This window comes from Aquarana catesbeiana, linkage group LG03, assembly GCF_042186555.1.
Source record: "Aquarana catesbeiana isolate 2022-GZ linkage group LG03, ASM4218655v1, whole genome shotgun sequence".
NCBI classification, from domain to species: Eukaryota; Metazoa; Chordata; class Amphibia; order Anura; family Ranidae; genus Aquarana; species Aquarana catesbeiana.
The window spans coordinates 152,883,932-152,902,360 of record NC_133326.1 but is presented as its reverse complement, the minus strand read 5'-3'; the positions used below and the strand labels follow the sequence as shown (position 1 = coordinate 152,902,360).

Here is an 18,429-nt window from a genome sequence, read left to right as displayed (position 1 = left end):
GTGATCCAGCCAACAGGCTGGGAGCACTGATCAGTTTATTCTGTGACCTGGAAAGGGTGTGTGTGCCGCTCAGGCTCAGTAGAGAGGGGGTATGTGAATGCTACATCCGAAGTTGCTGTTGGAGTGCTGACAGGGGATGGAACCTGTCCTGGCTCCTGCAAGGGTTCAAGAAAAAGGCTTAGCCCCTGGAAGTCGCACATCTAAGATGTCCTAGAAAGGTGATTGGAGTAGCAACCTCAACCTGGACTCCAACCAGGCCATGCCCCCAGTACGTTTCACTCGGCTCCCCCAGAGAGCTTAGTCATGGGGAACAGTTTATTCTGACAGTGGCGATTCCCACTGTCACACTACAGTATGTATGGATGGAGGAATTGGTATCTGTTTGTTTTTTCTTTTTTTCTGTAGTCCAACAAAGACAAACTCAGCCAGGTCTGACAACACTGTTTGGCAGTTCAGTGCAGCAGAGCCACCATTGTCAGCCAACTACAGGCTTGTTGGCAACATTTTAAGCACTTCCCACCCACCCACTGTCAAATGACGGCTGGGCGGTGCGGGTCTCGTTCTGGGTGGACGTCATATGATGGCCTCCCAGAACGACTGCTTTCGAGCACGGCGATCCTGGCCGCGCGGCGATTGCGGCCGCGCCGTGTTGCTAGGACACGGTACGACCCCTATCTGTGTAAAGAGCCGCAGCCGTGGCTATTTAACCATGTGATCGACTGTGTCCAATCACAGCTGGTCACATGTAAACAAGGAGATGCCGGTAATCGGTGCTCCACGCCTCACACTGACAGAGTGTGAGGAGAGGAGAGCTGATCAGCAGCATCTCCTCACAGGAGACAGCTAAGTATGTAATCAGGGCACTGATCATCAGTGCCCTGATAACAATTAGGTGCCCACCAGTGCCAGCAATAATTGCCCACCACTGCCAGTAATCAGTGCCAACCAGTGCCCACAATTGCCATCAATCTGTGCCCACAAGTGCCAGCAATCAGTGCCCACAAGTGCCAGCAATCAGTGGCCATTAGTGATACAAGTCAGTGCTGGCTATCAGTGCTGCCTATCAATGCCCATCACTGCTCATCACTGCTGCCCATCAATGCCGATCAGTGCCCATCAGTGCCACCCATCAGTGCCGCCTATCCATGCTGCCTATCTGTGCCCAGTGCCCACCAGTGCCACCTATCAGTGCCGCCTATCAGTGCTCATCATTGCCAAATACCAGTGCCACCTATCAGTACCCAGTGCGGCATATTCCTGCCTCCTCATCAGTGCCACCTAATTAGTGCCCATAAGTCCCGCCTCATCAGTGCCCATAAGTGCCACCTCATCAGTGCCCATCAGTGCAGCCTATCAGTGCCCATCAGTGCCGCCTCATCAGCGCCCATCAGTGAACGAAAAAAATTACTTATTTACTAAATTTACTGACAGAAACTAAGAAAAACTTTTTTTTTTCAAAATTTGTGGTCTTTTTTTTTTTTTAGGAAAAAATAAAAAACCCAGGAGTGATTAAATACCACCAAAAGAAAGCTCTATTTGTGTGAAGAAAATGATAACAATTTCACATGGTTACAGTGTAGCATGACCGCGCAATTGTCATTCAAAGTGTGAAAGCTGAAAAATGGCCTGGGCAGGAAGGGGGTGTAAGTGCCCTGTATTGAGGTGGTTAAAGAGATGATACATGAAAATGTACAGATTTTTTTACCAAGACAAACATTTTAGAATAAAAACCATGACCTGTTTTATTTTCTGTTTAAATTTTGATATCTAATGTAGTTTGTATCTATTTAATTTCAGTCTGCTTAATGTAATGTTTTAACTAATGAAGCTTACCGCAGCACTGCCTGGAGGTCCTGGGCGACCCTCTGGACCCTTTAAAAAGAGACAAGTTAAGCTACTGCCTTCATAGAATGCATTTTTTTTAACAGATGTCATTTTATTGAAATGTATGTAATGATATACAAAGAGAATATCAGGGAAGCCATAAAGATAACATTGAGCTCAGTCAAGTATACATCATTTTATACATTATGGGTTATAAACTGCATAGCAACTGTCAGGGACACACAGTAAACAATAACCAGTAAAGGTAGGCATAGAATGACATGTGATGAACACAGTCATGTCGTGTATGGTCTCAATGCTGATGCTCAGAACCATGGGCAATATATGAGAGGTGGGAGGGGGAGAAAGAAAAAAGGGGAGGAGGAAGAAAAAAAGGGGGGGGGGTGGTATGAGAAGGATAGAGAGGGTAAGAGAAGGGTGGGAGGGTAGGAGAAGGTGGGAGGGAAAGAGAAGGGAAGGGACCAAAAAGGGTAAAACAAGAACAAAAAAAAAGAGGGAAAAAAAACAGCCATGGCACTCCAGAGAAAGGAGTTACATCTAGAATTCTAGAACAATTTAGAGGGTAAGATCTATAGCTTCCACCTAAGCCATCCAGATTTGATCAAACTTCTTTGGGCTATTTCATCTCATATATGTAAGCTTATAATGGGGTGGAACTGCATCTACCATGGACCAGGCAGAGAGAGTTGGAGGTTTCCATTTAGATAAGATTGTTTTCCGTGCACAGAACACTGTATAGAATAAGAACAACTGCTTGTAGAGAGTTGTGGCCACGTTATCAGTAATACCAAATAGGAGTGATTGGTCCATAGCAACTGATTGCTTTTCAAAATTAACTGCACTTTTGTTGAGAAAAAACATTCCCCTCTGGAGTGTACAGAACGCCTCCAAGTTGCCATATTACATTGTATTTTACAGATAATTTCAGCACTGCAGATTGGAAATATCATTTTTAATAACATTTAATTACAACATGACTTGTGCAGCAATTGTATATGTTATAGTATTTTTTTTTATTTGCTATTTTTTACCCCTCAAAATCAGACTTACCTTTAAGATCAGCAACCACTACCATTCAAAATTGTTAAATATAAGCACAGAACCAAACTGTGTCTATAAAATGACCGACTTACTGAAGACATTTAGGACAGTGGTGTTCAGCAGTATAGCCGATAATCTCTGGGGGGCATTAAGGTGTCCTTTTATGAAACTGAGATCAGCGGCGATCCCGAGTCTCACCGCTGATCTCAGCTCATGACCAGTTTATGAAACTGAGATAATCAGTGGAGAACATGTTCTCCGCTGATTATCTCAGCACAGTGAGAATTTGTAACTGACTTCACAGAAACGGCCAGTTTATGAAGGTGCGATCTCAGCACCTCACTGGCGATCTGTGACAGAATTCTCACTTTCTGATTCACCATTTCAGAAGTGGAGAATCAGAGTGAGAAGCCTGAAACTGGCTGAGTAATCTGGAGAAAGCAAGAAGTCTTTTGACTTCTTTCTTTCACCAAACAGTCAGAGCACACCTTGCCCACCATTACACACCCCAAAACCAGCAGGATAGGAATTTAGAGTGTATATATATATATATATAGATATATAGATATATATCTATATATCTATATATATATATATATATATAGCTATATCTATATATATGTATATATATAGATATATATCTATATATATATATATATATATATATATAGATATATATCTATATATATACATATATATATACATATGTATATATATATATATATATATATGTATGTATATATATATATATATATATATATATATAGCTATATTATTATTATTATTATTATTCAGGATTTATATAGCGCCAACAGTTTACGCAGCGCTTTACAATATAAAAGGGAGACAATACAGTTATAATATAATACAATACAATAGGATTAAGAGGGCCCTGCTCAGAAGAGCTTACAATCTAATAGGGTGGGGCAGGTGGTACAAAAGGTTGTAACTGTGGGGAATGAGCTGGTGGAAGTGGTAGGAGATTAGTTGGAGACGTGATAGGCTTTCCTGAAGAGATGAGTTTTCAGGGATTGCCTGAAGGTAGCAAGAGTAGGGGCTAGCCGGATAGATGGAGGTAGCGAGTTCCAGAGGATGGGAGAGGCTCTGGAGAAATCCTGGAGACGAGCATGGGAGGAGGAGATGAGAGAGCTTGAAAGCAGGAGGTCTTGAGAAGAGCGGAGAGGACGATTTGGGTGATATTTGGAGACAAGATTAGTGATGTAGCTTGGGGCAGAGTTGTGAATGGCTTTGTATGTTGTGGTTAGAATTTTGAATTTAATTCGCTGGGTGATTGGGAGCCAGTGTAGGGATTGAAGTAGAGGGTTGGCAGACACTGAGCGGTTGGTAAGGTGGATAAGTCTGGCAGCAGCATTCATGATAGACTGAAGAGGGGATAGCCTATGGAGCGGTAGGCCAATGAGAAGGGAGTTGCAATAGTCAAGGCGAGAGATAACAAGGGAGTGAATGAGGAGCTTGGTGGTTTCATTTGTTAAAAAAGGGCGAATTTTAGAGATGTTACGGAGGTGAATTCTACAAACTTTTGACAATGATCGGATTTGAGACTGAAATGACAAGTCGGAGTCTAGGATTACACCTAGTACCCTGGCGTGAGGGGAGGGACTGATGGTTGCATTGTTGATTTTGATGGAAAAGTCATGGAGGGGGGCACGGGCGGGGGGGAATATTAATAGCTCAGTTTTAGAGAGATTTAGTTTAAGGAAGTGGTGTGACATCCATGCTGATATGTCAGTTAGTAAGTTAGTAATGCGAGAGGAGACTGAAGGAGTGAGGTGAGGAGTAGACAGATAGATTTGGGTGTCATCAGCGTATAAGTGGTATTGGAAGCCGTGGGCAGTTATTAGGTGACCAAGGGAGGTGGTGTAGATAGAGAAGAGAAGGGGTCCAAGAACCGAGCCTTGGGGGACCCCCACAGAAAGGGGCAATGGAGAGGAGGAGATATATCTATATATAGATATATATATATATATATATATATCTATATATATATCTATATATAGATATATATATATAGCTATATTTATATATATATATATATCTATAAATAGATATATATATATATATTTTTTTAGATGTTCACGTCTCTTGCTGGGTTCACACTTGTGCGATGCGTGAACCAGCGTGATTCCTGTGCGGGTTTTCACATCGCACCTACATTGACATCTGCGCACCACTGCGGGTGTCAATGTAAAGTTAATGACACCCCCAGATCATTTCACAGATCGCAGTGCGAACTATGTAATGGTGCAGGAATCGGATCGCATGGGTGTTCACACCCATGCGATCCGATTCCAGTGCGGACCAAATAAAGGGTCCTGTACCATTTTGGTGCAAATGCAATATGATTTAGGGCCAGTTCCCACTGCTGCGGTGTCCGAGATCGGATGTGATTCGCACCGCACTGCAGTGCAAAATCACATCCGATCTCTGTGCGATGCGATTTCAGCCATACAGATAGTATTGCTAAATTTGCATTGCCCTCGGACCAAACTCTTACAGGACCCTTTTTTTGGTCCACAGCAGAATCGGATCGCATGGGTGTTCACACCCATGCGATTCGATTACTGTCCAAGTTTGCAGATCGCACTGCGATATGCGAACTGATTTGGGGGTGTTGTTAGCTTTTAGGCCCAGTTCACACTTGTGCGATGCCGGATATCGATGCCGGACATCGCACAGGCATCGCATGTTATTCGCAGCACACTGCCATTCACATTACATGCGATGTGTGTGCGGTGCGATATCAGCTGTACAGATAGTATGGCTGATATCGCACCGCATTCGGTGCAAACACGCACAGGACCCTTTTTTCTGTTCGGACCAGAATCGGATCGCATGTGTGTTCACACATATGCGATCCAATTCATGTCCGAACTGTCAGTTCGCAGTGCGATATGCAAGTTGATCTGGGGGTGTCGTTAACAATGTATTGACACTCCCCAGCGATTCGCATATGGCAGTGTGAACAGACATGCGAACCCGCAATGGATTTGCAGTGTTCTTGCATCGCACCAGTTTATCAATTTTTATGTTTATCTATAATGAAATATATTTTATTTTAATTTATTAATAAATATTTATACTTGTATACTTTATTTAAATTATTTTTTTAATGATTATAAATGTATTTTGCATTTATATGAATGGTGTATAGCTGCATTATATATGTGCATTACATTCATTTACTATACACCATTCACATTTAAATAGGGACATGTATGATCTTTAAATATTGATAAAAACAATGTTTTTTTTATAATTAGGTTAATGTATATTGTGTAGGGGGAATTTAACTTTATTATTTTATTAATATGTTGGGGAATAATGTGTGCTGATTTGTGTTAAACTTTTGTATTTTATGGTTCCTCATACTGTAATCCCGCTATATAACACGAGATTACAGTGAGAGGAGCCATTCTCAGGAGTTCCCGGCGTTTGTAGATCGCTCCTCAACTCAACATGAGAAGCGATCTACACACTTTCATAAACAGGCACTCAGAGGAGAGCGATCTTCTCTGAGAATGCCTGAGAACTGAAAAGCGGTATTTTACCGCACTTTCATAAAAGGACACCAATATGCCCTAAGTAGGAATTTAAGCTGAATAAATATTTCTCTGGCTGAAATCACAAGGGGAAGGTATTGCTGCACCCTTCTTCTCAATCTTTGTCTGTCAAACTCAGGATATCTCTCTTCGACATGAAATAACTGAGTAACCTGGGAGGTGCCATTACTCGTAATCTTAAGGTACAATGAGGAAAGTATTTTTCCTATAATATGTGAAATGGGGAATCCCTCTACCAAGTGAGAAGCCAGGGTGACAGCGCCAGGAAATTGAGCTTAAACAGCATGCTAAAGTTTTAAGAACCTAAAGAACATCCACTCAGGTAGGTAGCTTGAAATTACGTCCCACTTCATCAAAAGAGAGCAGACATTCTTCGAGAATATCTGCTGCAGAGTTTTAATACGAAATCTAATTGTGATAGGGAGGGATTGGCCCACAGCGGGGTGTGGGGAAAGATAGTTTGTGGTTTACCTGTTGCCACAACAGTACAGCAGTTTTCATAGAGGTAGTGATGTTCGGGTTAGAGCGGAGTCACCTAAACAACAAATTACTAAGCTCCGAGTATGAGTCCAGGAGCGCCCCCTCAAAATTCACTGCTGGGTTAGTATTAACTTGGGCAAACCACCATCTAACTGTGAGAAATACCACCGCCAGGATAATCATTTTTAAAACAGGGGAGAGCCAACCCTCCCAAAGAAAGAGGAACTTGTAGGGTAGACTTGTCTACTCTGTGGGTGGTTCCCACCAAAATAAAGGAGGTGATGGCCTGATAGAGTTGAAGGAAAGGCATTAAGTATAGGTACCAGAGTACTTCTAAAGACATTTTAGAAGGTAGGACATTCTATTGAGGTTGACACTGCCCAACAAGTCAATGGTAACGTCTTCCATACTGCACGTTTTTGGATTAGTGGTTGAAGGATTGAATAGATATTGGGGTTGATTTACTAAAACTGCAGAGTGCAAAATCTGGTGCAGGTCTGCATAATAACCAATCAGTTTCCAAGTTTTTTTGTCAAAGCCTAATTGAACAAGCTGAAGTTAGAAGCTGATTGGCTACCATGCAGAGCTGCGCCAGATTTTGCACACTTCAGTTTTAGTAAATCAACCCCATTATCAGACAGGTAACTCGGCAGGTCTTTCTGTATACGGATTCCTAATTATTTGAAGCAGAAGACCCACGTAAGCAGAGCAGGCATGTTTGGAGGAGGCACTGACTGGAATAGGGTAAATGACACAGATTTATCACAATTGAGTTTGATACCCAAATAGTAGCCAAATGTGTCAATAATCTCCAGAGCTGCAGTAAGAAACATTTGTACATCATTCAGATATAACAAAGTGTCATCTGCATAGAGGGATAGAAGGTCCCACCAAGACACCTTGTGCTGTATGGGAAGAATGCAACAACAATGCCAGGGGTTCAATTGCCAAGGCAAAAAGGCCCGTTAGAGGAGGCGTCACTGCTTCATACCTTGGTGGAGTGGGAAGAGTGTGAACAGTATGTCATTAGTTCAAACTCTGGCAGTGGGAGCAGAACAGAGGAAATGTTCCCAGGAAATGAAATTAAGTCCAAACTCAGATTTGAGCAAAACCATCCATAAGTATTTGCATTCCTCCAAGTCAAAAGCCTTCTCAGAATGAAGAAAAGCCCCTATAGTCCCAGAGCTAGTAGGATGAGCAATATAGGTATATAATCTGCGCAGGTTATTATCCATGTCTCTTCCTGTCATGAAGCCAGTTTGATCCTTGTGGATCTGGGATGGGCGTGTAGGAAGAGCAATGTTCTGGATCCTTACCAGGCTTCGTGACTATGGAGGCATCTAGGGTAGAAGTTAGAACCTCATGTAGCTTACCCTCCAGGAGTTCCCCGTAAGTTTTAAAGAACTCAGCAGGCAATGCATCATCTCCAGAAGTTTTCCCAACCTGGAAAAAGCTTATAACCCTTGAATATCTTTCAGGGTGAGAGGAGTTTCAAGCAGTTGGAGGGAATGTGCCAATAAAACAAGGAACTTAATACAGTCTAGAAAAGAGCCCAGGCCTTCAGGGTCATAATTAGATCAAGAGGAATACAGTCATATGTAGTAGACAATAAAATGAGAATTGATGGCCACTGGGTCTGTTAACAACCACCCTGAAATTTGCTGTATGCGCCGAGGTAGTTTGTTCTTTGGATAGCCATGCCAGCAGCCTACCTGTCCTCTCTCCCTGATCAAAGATCCACTGGAATTGGTATAGCATTTTCTTTTTGATAGCAGTTACTCATAGGAGCATCACCTCAAGGATTAGCCACTTGCATATTCCTAAATACCTCCAAATCTCCATTATCAGAGTAGTAAGCTTCCAACTTATTAGCCCTAGCTTCAACCTCAAGATAAATTTGGATACACAAAACAAAATAGATGGCGCACAGGCCTAGTGCATTATCCTCAACAATAATCTTTAATATTTAAGCATAAGTATTATACTCGCAAATTGACAAATGCGTCTCAGCTTTGCATAAAAAAACAACAGCTTCAGGTCCATGATAAAACATATGGCATAACAAATCAAATTCCAGAAGATCAGCAGTCTGATGTGTTTCATTGACTTGCCTCTTCCTTTGGCTCTGAAGAAGAGGCAAGTCCTTGAAATGCATCAACCTGCTAAACTTCTGGAATTTGATCCGTTATGCCATATGTTGTATCGTGGACCTGAAGCTGGTGGGGGGTTTTTTATGCAAAGCTGTGACGCATTTGTCAGTTTGTGAGTATAACACTTACTCTTCTTTTAAATATTTTAAAGATTATTGTTGAGGATAATGCACTAGGCCTGTGCACCCTCTGTTTTGTTTTGTGTTTCCAGTGATCTTACGACTTCCCCAGTCTTATGAGGGCAGCAAGGTATGAGATTATAGACAACTACCACTTTGGCCCCACTTTCAAGCACAGGGGATTTTGTGTTCATTATTTACTCAAGATAGATTTGGATGCCTGACATATTGTACCGATAGTCAGTTGATAACAGCCACAGATTTATGCCTCAAAGGGAACCCAGATGACTGCAGGTTCAGCTGTGTTTTGATTAACCACACAATATTCCTGTACAGCCGTTGCAATCACAGGTTCAATGTGGTCATTAGAATTCCAATAGCGTGTCAGCCTCCAGAATTTGGAAGTAGGGACTACTGTGGTCTGTATACGGTATGTGAAAGAAGGGGGGTGGAGGCACCAAACTGTGATAGTCCGATCATATAATTGTGTGTTAGTGTAATATATACACTTACTGGTTCACAGGGTGGAGATGTCCATCTGGGGTAGAGGTGTCCTGGGGTGTACTGGTACTGCACTACAGGCTCCGGTGACGTTCCTTCGGCCATAGGGGTGTTAGATCCGGTCACAGGCTGTTCAGGGGTGTCCACTGGATGGGAAGCTCCACGTTAACCATACTGGAATGTGGAAGCGGAAGTGACGTCACCAATACACGGCGGGCATCCAGGCAAACAATAAGGATTGTACAGGATTGTACATAGTGTACTGTTTGACCTGCCCATGTGGCCTCTTCTATGTAGGCAGGATTATATGCACCCTGCACCAACGCTTTGGCGAACATAGGTGTTTTATAGAGAAAGGCTGGGACAAACATAGTGTCCCTCTTCATTTTTTGAAGGAAGATCATAAATCCACCATGGGCCTCAAAGTCTGGATCATAGAGGCCATCCCCAGAGGTCTTCCTGCTGCAGAACGTTTTAAACGCTTATGTCAGCAGGAGAACTACTGGATATATTCATTGAGTACTCTCTCGCCGGGGGGGGACTCAATGAAGAAATAGAGACACATTCCTTATTGTAGTTCGATTTCCCCCTTTTTTAATTTCCATGTACTTTTTATTGGTGTCTTACAGCAAAAGATTCCTTCTGTGGTCACTTTTTACTTACCCGAGGACATCGAGTTACTTGGGGGATGATGCCCCCTCATGTGCTTAGTAAGTAACTCCTGGTCCCATTTTTTTTAATCAATCCAATAATTTTTTATTTTTTAATAATATAATTTTTTCCTTATTATTTTTAGTTTTAATTCACATTTATTGCTCATATTTTGTATTAAACAATTGATTTTCAACTTATCCCTTTTTTTATTCTTTGTTTTTTGTGAACATGTGGGTCCGCTGGCTGTCCACAGCCGTGGACCTCCTGCCCATATATTTAAGCCAGATTGCCTGCCCATGTAGTTAAGCTGCTCTCCTCCTGAGAGCAAACAGGTCAGTAGAAGGAGCTGTGAGCCCTGAGCGTGTAAAAAAAAAAAAAAAAAGAAGAAGAAAGACAAAGCCTGTACAATCATTATCCTTTGCCTGGATGTCTGCCGTGCGTTGGTGATGTCACGTCCGTTTCCACGTTCCAGTGTGGTTAGCGTGGAGCTTCCCATCCAGTGGACACCGCTGAACAGCCTGTGACCGGATCTAACACCCCTACGGTTGAAGGAACGTCACTGGAGCCTGTAGTGCAGTACCAGCACACCCCAGGACACCTCTACCCCAGATGGGCATCTCCACCCTGTGAACCAGTAAGTGTATACATTACACTAACACCCAATTATATGATAGGACTATGACAGTTTGGCGCCTCCACCCCCCTTCTTTCACTTTCCTTGCTCACAGAGGTAATGGACACCCTCTGAGGATGGCTGCCTTCTTGTTTTAAATAATACTGACTGATTTAGAATTGCTATTAAAGATACCATTGCACCACTTACAAAGGCATCACATCATTCGGAGCACCGGAATCCCCTCCTTTTTATGTATACTGTATGTATCAACATGGGGGCATGATCTGAGATTCTTTGAGTAATTATAGACACCTCTTCTACCTTAGCCAAGACAGGGTTGCTGACATAAATAAGGTCAATGCTAGACAAGGTAGCATGGGTAACCAAGTGACATGTATAACATTTCAGCTGCAGATGTTTCCATCTCCATGCATCTGTGAACCCCCAAAAAGTTGCCCATTTGGATAAGGGGGAGTCCATGTTTGCATCAGGGGCAAATCTGTCTAGATGCAGACATAGAGCCATATTAACCCTTTCATGACTAAGCCTATTTTTGAAATTTGGTGTTTACAAGTTAAAATCCGTTATATGTTATATATATTTTTTTAGCAGAGAATCTAGCGATTGTTGCAATATTTTTTATCACACGGTATTTGTGCAGCGGGGTTTTAAACGCAAATCTTTGGGAAAAGGGACACTTTCATGAATTAAAAAAAAAAACAAACAGTAAAGTTATAAAGTAAAGAGATACCAAACATGTCACGCTTTATAATTGCACGCACTCGTGGAATGGCGACAAACTACGGTACCTAAAAATCTCCATAGGCGATGCTTTAAATTTTTTTACGGTTACCAGGTTAGAGTTACAGAGGAGATCTAGGGCTAGAATTATTGCTCTCGCTCTGACGATCGTGGCGATACCTCACATGTGTGATTTGAACACCGTTTACATATGCGGGTGCGACTTCTGTATGCGTTTTCTTTGCTGCGCGAGCTCGCGGGGACTTGGGCGCTTTAAACTTTTTTTTTTTCTTATTTATTTTATTTATTTTTATTTTTAGAAATTGTGTTTTTTAAAAAAAAAAATTTTTGATCACTTTTATTGCTATCACAAGGAATGTAAACATCCCTTGTGACAGTAATAGGTGGTGACAGGTACTCTTTACACTTCACAGTATTCAGATCGCTGAAAACCGCGATTCTAAACACTGTATTTTTTTTAAATCGGCGCCATTGGCAGTGGAGTAAAGGGGAAGTGACGTCATGATGTCGCTTCCGCGTTTACAATTAGGAGGCTGGAACGAAGCCACCCACAGCTTCGTTCCAGCCCGCCCCCAGCCGACGGAGGCATCCGATTGGTCACCGGCCTCCCGATGGCACGGGAGGCCCGGTAAGAGCGGCGGGAGGGGGCGACCTGATGTTGACTAAGGCGAAGGTAGAGATCCTCTGGGCTGGACGGCTTAAGTAGGCAGGACTGACGAGCAGGATGTCATCAACAGCTGAGCAACTGTGGAGAGATAGGAGTTGGCAATTAGCCGACAGCTGAGCGGCCAGCTCAGAGAAGGAAGGGCTGAGCCCAGCCCTGACAGTACCCCCTCCTCAATGACCCCTCCCCCTCGAAGGACCCCCGTGCTTGATGGGAAAACGCCAATGGAAATCAAGGAGGAGGACAGGGGCATGTACGTCCAAGGATGAGACCCAAGAGCGTTCCTCCAGACCGTACCCTTTCCAATGCAGCAGGTACTGTATGCACCCACGGAACCTACGGGAGTCAGCAATGGACTGTGCTTCATACTCCTCATGGTTCTCAACCTGTACAGGGTGAGGATGTGGCACAGAGGATAAAGCGGTTGCAGACCAAAGGTTTTAATAAGGAGACATGAAATACATTCTAAATACGCATATTAGAAGGAAGGTCTAATATGTAAGTCACTGGGTTAATCCTGCGAAGAATACGGAAAGGCCCAATAAACCGAGGTGCAAACTTCAGTGAGGGAACACAAAGTCGGAGGTTGCGAGATGACAGCCAGACCCTGTCCCCAACCTGATAGGAAAGTGCAGGCAGGCGTCTGTGGTCAGCATGGAGTCTACCTATCATTACCATGTCACAAAGCCTCCTGGACTTGTGCCCAAGTGGAACGAAACCATGGAGATGCTCCTCTAAAACAGGAATACTCTGCGGAACAAACGAGTCAGGCAACATGGAAGGTTGGAAACCATAATTCGCCATAAACGGGGACAATCGGGAAGCAGAATTCAAGGCACTGTTGTGAGCAAACTCTGCCCTTGGTAATAGGTCTGACCAGTTGTTATGATGGTCAGAAATATAGCAATGTAGGAATTGCTCCAAGGACTGATTGGCTCATTCTGTGGCCCCATTAGATTGTGGGTGATACGCAGAGGAGAAAGCAAGCTGAACTCCCAACTGTGCACAAAAGGCTTGCCAGAACCGGGACACAAACTGACTACCCCTGTCTGAGACAATCACCTTGGGTAGCCCATGTAAGCGAAAGATCTCCTGAGCAAAAATGGAAGCCAGTTCCTTAGAAGTGGCCAACTTCTTTAGTGGAATACAATGACACATCTTTGAGAACCGGTCAACCACCATAAGGATAACTATGTTGCCCTGAGAGTTGGGTAACTCCACAATAAAATCCATAGACAGGTGGGTCCAGGGCCTCTCTCCATTGGGTATGGGTTGTAGGAGGCCCACTGGAAGGTGTCATGGAGTCTTACTCTGAGCACCCACGGAACAGGCAGCTACGAAGGCGGTTATATCAGCATGTAGACTAGGCTACCAAAATTGTTGGGAAATGGCCCAAAAGAGTTGATCCTTCCCAGGGTGGCCAGCAGCCTTGGGAGAATGATAAGTCCGGAGCACGGCAGTACGGAGACTCTCTGGGACAAAGCACCGGTCACAAGGTTTCTCAGGGGGAGTATGGACCTGAGCAGCAAGAATTTTGTCACCCAAAGGAGAAGTGAGACTGGTGCGAACCATAGCCAGAATACGATCAGGAGGAATCACAGGAACCAAAACGGACTCCAACTTGGAAGTGGAGGAAAATTGTTGTGACAAGGCGTCAGCCCTTACATTCATAGTACTGGGTAAGAATGAGACAATGTAATCAAAACTTGACAAGAAAAGAGCCCATCGCGCCCTTCTGGGAGAGAGGCGTTTAGCCTCAGACAAGAATGTGAGATTCTTATGGTCAGTAAGAATGAGAACCGGCACAGTGGTACCTTCGAGGAGATGTCTCCATTCATTCAGGGCTAAAATGATCGCCAACAGCTCTCTGTCACTAATCTCGTAATTGCACTCCACAGGTGACAATTTCTTGGAAAAGTAGCCACAAGGATGCAAGGCACTCTAAGAGGTAGGACATTAAGACAGAAGGGCGCCAACACCAGTCTCAGAAACATCAACCTCAAGGATAAAAGGTAACGTAGGATCAGGATGTGCCAACATAGGAGCAGAAACATAGGCAGCCTTGAAACTCTCAAAGGCCTTAACGGACCTCCTTACCATCCTTTCTGGTCATATCAGTCAGGGGCTTGACCAGAGATGAGAAGTTACTAATAAACTTCCGATAATAGTTGGCAAAGCCCAGGAAACGCTGCAGAGGACATTTTGCTGAAAATTTCTCTGGGTCCATTGAAAAACCAGCAGTGGAAATGACATAACCCAGGAATTTAACCTGTTCACGATGGAACTCGCACTTCTCCAGTTTACAATAGAGATTGTTCTCTCTTCGTTTCTGAAGCACACGACAGACATATGTGTGGTGACTCTCCAGGGACTTGGAAAATATCAGAATAAACCACGACACATAACTGCAACAAATCTCGGAGGACATTGTTAATGAATTCCTGGAAGACTGCCGGGGCGTTACAAAGGCCAAAAGGCATTACGAGGTACTCATAATGGCCTGTTCTGGTATTAAACGCGGTTTTCCACTCGTTGCCCTGCTTAATCCTCACGAGATTGTATGCCCCTCTGAAATCAAGCTTTGTGAAAACCATTGTTCTCTTGAGGCGGTCAAATAACTCCGTAATCAACGGAATCGGATAGGCATTCTTAATCGTGAAATGATTGAGACCCCTATAATTAATACAAGGTCTCAGTTCACCACCCTTCTTCTTCTTCTTCTTCTTCATGGAGAAGAAACCAGCACCAGCAGGGGACAAGGATTTGCAGATGAAACCTCGAGAAAGTGTGTCTGCAACATACTCCATGGCCTTATCCTCCAAGACCGGAAAAGGGTAACCCCGAAAAGAAAAAATTACAGCACTAACACAAAAAATAGCTGCAGTTCTAAAATTGTGGGAAATACACAATCAATAAGGCAATGGTTTAAATAAGAACCGCGCTGCAAACAAGTGTAATATATTACAAATAGATCCCTGAGGGATCCACATAAATGTCAGAAAAAAACACACTAAACACAACCCATGTGATATAGAAAAAAATAGAACGATAAAAAAATCACACCAGTGAAATAATAAAGTCCCAATATAGATTCCAATGTGTCCAATAAGCTGCAATGAAGCTAATAAATCCTCCAGATGACACCATGTGAAAGAATCCACCACCAGGTAAATTAAATGCTTACCAACGGCAATCTGTGAATCAGCTTGTAAATAAACCAAGCGCACAGTCAGTAATAACGTCCTGATAAGATTCACAATGTAGGGGGAGGATAAGCAGGATGACCAGGCAGATCAGGGTAGCTCCATCCAAAGGATCAAAAAGTAAACAGCAGGGAAGACCCAAAAAGGGTAAAAAGACGGCTGTCCATAGCGCAAATCAGTAAGTATAAACAGTTTATTTAAATAGATTATTGCACTTACATAAACAGCAGAATTTAAAAGCAAAGATAAAACACAGCAGCTGGCTGGCCAGCGAACACACATTCAAAATCAGATAATCACCCGTTCAAGACGAGATAATCAGCGATGACGTCAGCACGTCAAAGGGAAGGTTGATGTGCTGACGTCATCACTGATTATCTTGTCTTGAACGGGTGTTCGCTGGCCGGCCGGCTGGTATGTTTTATCTTTGCATTTAAAATCTGCTGTTTACGTAAGTGCATTAATCTATTTGTATAAACTGTTTATAATTACTGATTTGCGCTATGGAGAGCCGTCTATTTACTCTTTTTGGGTCCTCCCTGCTGTTTGCTTTTTGATCCTTTGGATGGAGCTACCCTGATCTGCCTGGTCATCCTGGTTATCCTCCCCCTACATTGTGAATCGTATCAGGACCTTATTACTGACTGTGCGCCTGGTTTATTTACAAGCTGATTCACAGCTTGCTGTTGGTAAGCATTTAATTTACCTGGTGGTGGACTCTTTCACATGGTGTCATCTGGAGGATTTATTAGCTTCATTGCACCTTATTGGACATCATTGGAATCTATATTGGGACTTTATTATTTCACTGGTGTGATTTTTTTATCGTTATATTTTTTTCTAAATCACATGGGTTGTGTTTAGTGTTTTTCTGACATTTATGTGGATCCCTCAGGGATCTATTTGTAATATATTACACTTGTTTGCAGCGTGGTTCTTATTTAAACCAAAGGGTAAACCCGGCCATGAGGGGTTATGGCACCAGGTTGAAGGTCAATTGCGCAATCATACGGCCGGTGTGGAGGCAAACTACCGGCTTGACCTTTGTCAAAGACATCGCTAAAATCGCGGTACTCCTCCAGCAGGGAGGAGAGTGAAGAGGTGCACAAGACCTTGGCTACCTTCTGGAAACATGTCTTACTGCATTGTGGCAACCAGGAGAGAATCAAAAGAGGGGTTGTGCCTCTGTAACCAAGGATAACCAATAACCAGCGGAAACTTAGGTGAGGAAATAACTTGGAATTGGGTTATCTCATGGTGAAGAGCCCCTATGGCCATGAACCACGGAACCATCTCATGAAACACAGGCTGTAGGGGTCTCCCATCAAGAGCCTCAATGGCAAGTGGAGTGTCACTCAACTGCAGCAGAATCAAGTGCTTCGATACAAAGGCAGCATCAATGAACAGGCCTGCAGCCCCAGAGTTAATTAGAGCCTGTATCTCGACGGACGACTCAGGCCAAGAAAGGGTGACCAAACCAGGGGCTTATCCTTCTGGATAACTGGAGACGAAACAAGCCACCTAAGGTCTGTCCGTGACAGGACCTCAAGGTTCAGATGTTCCCTGAACGAGAAGGAGAATACTTCAAAAAGTGACCTGCCTGGCCACAATAAAGGCACAATCTCTCCCTCCTCCTAAAGGTTCTCTCATCCGCAGAGAGACGCGTGAAACCCAAGTGCATGGGTTGACCTTCACTGACCAACTCGGTACCAGGAGGCATGGGAGGTGAGGGAGGCATGGATGGGACTGCAAAGCTCAGAGACAAATGTACAGGAGGCTTCCGCAAGCGCTCCTTAAAAGAGTCTTTCTCTGAGTCTGGAGTCAATGAGGATGACAAACGTGATCAACGTCTTCAGCTCAGTGGGTATATCTCGGGCTGCTATCTCATCCTTGATGGTATCCAAGAGACCATGAGAAAAAGCAGCCACGAGAGCCACATTGTTCCATGCAACCTCTGCCTCTGGTATAGTCGGTAACAGTTCTCGTACTCTGATGGACATGAGGCACTTGGCAGCAGAACCTGGAACGTCAGATACCCTTTTAAATAAGTCCACAAACTCAGGGTAACTCAAGACAACAGATTTTTGCATCTCCCATAGAGGGTTTGCCCAAGCCAAGACTCTCTCAGAAAGCAAAGATATCACGAAAACCTACTTTGCTTCTGTCTGTGGGAAATGCCTGGGGCAGCATCTCAAAGTATATCTCAACCTGGCTGAGAAACCCTCTGCATTGGACTGGATCACCCCCAAATCCCTGGGGAAGCGGAGCAGAACCAGACATCCCTCTTATAGAGGTAATACTCGAGGCGGGTGCCTGCACAGAGACTGGCGCAGCAGCAGGGACGGCCTGCAACACAGGTTGTACCGGAGCAGCCACAGTGGGAGATTCCAGGTGAGCCGTACGACTCAGGAGCGCTTGCAATGCCATGGCAAACTGATCCATGCGGTGATCTTGCTCATCCAATCTGGAAAAAATATTACCAACAAGTGGATTGACTGTATCATGGCCTTCCCCTACTGTCAGAAACCATGAAATCAGACCGAGAGAGAAGTACAGTTAAATCACACTTGTTTAATAATAAAAGTAAATAGAACAAACGTAGTCAAAACATAGCCAGAATTCAGGAACCGGAACGGATAGTCAGACAAGCCAAAGGATCTGGAGCCAGAAGGGAGGTCAGCCAAGCAAGTCTTTTAACAGGAACGCAGGAGAGCGTCTCTGATGTTGACTAAGGCGAAGGCAGAGATCCTCTGGGCTGGACGGCTTAAGTAGGCAGGACTGAGGAGCAGGATATCATCAACAGCTGCGTAACT

The 18,429-nt window shown here is 43.7% G+C and overlaps 1 protein-coding gene across 1 annotated transcript in view; it reads right to left on the bottom strand.

Annotated features, from left to right (window-relative positions):
- The window catches only part of LOC141131772 (uncharacterized), a 759,715-nt gene that overhangs the window by 450,733 nt on the left and 290,553 nt on the right, over positions 1-18,429 (bottom strand). The window contains exon 57 of the mRNA XM_073619424.1: positions 1,834-1,872. Coding sequence (XP_073475525.1) covers positions 1,834-1,872 — 39 coding nt within the window. The remainder of the gene's footprint in view (positions 1-1,833; positions 1,873-18,429) is intronic.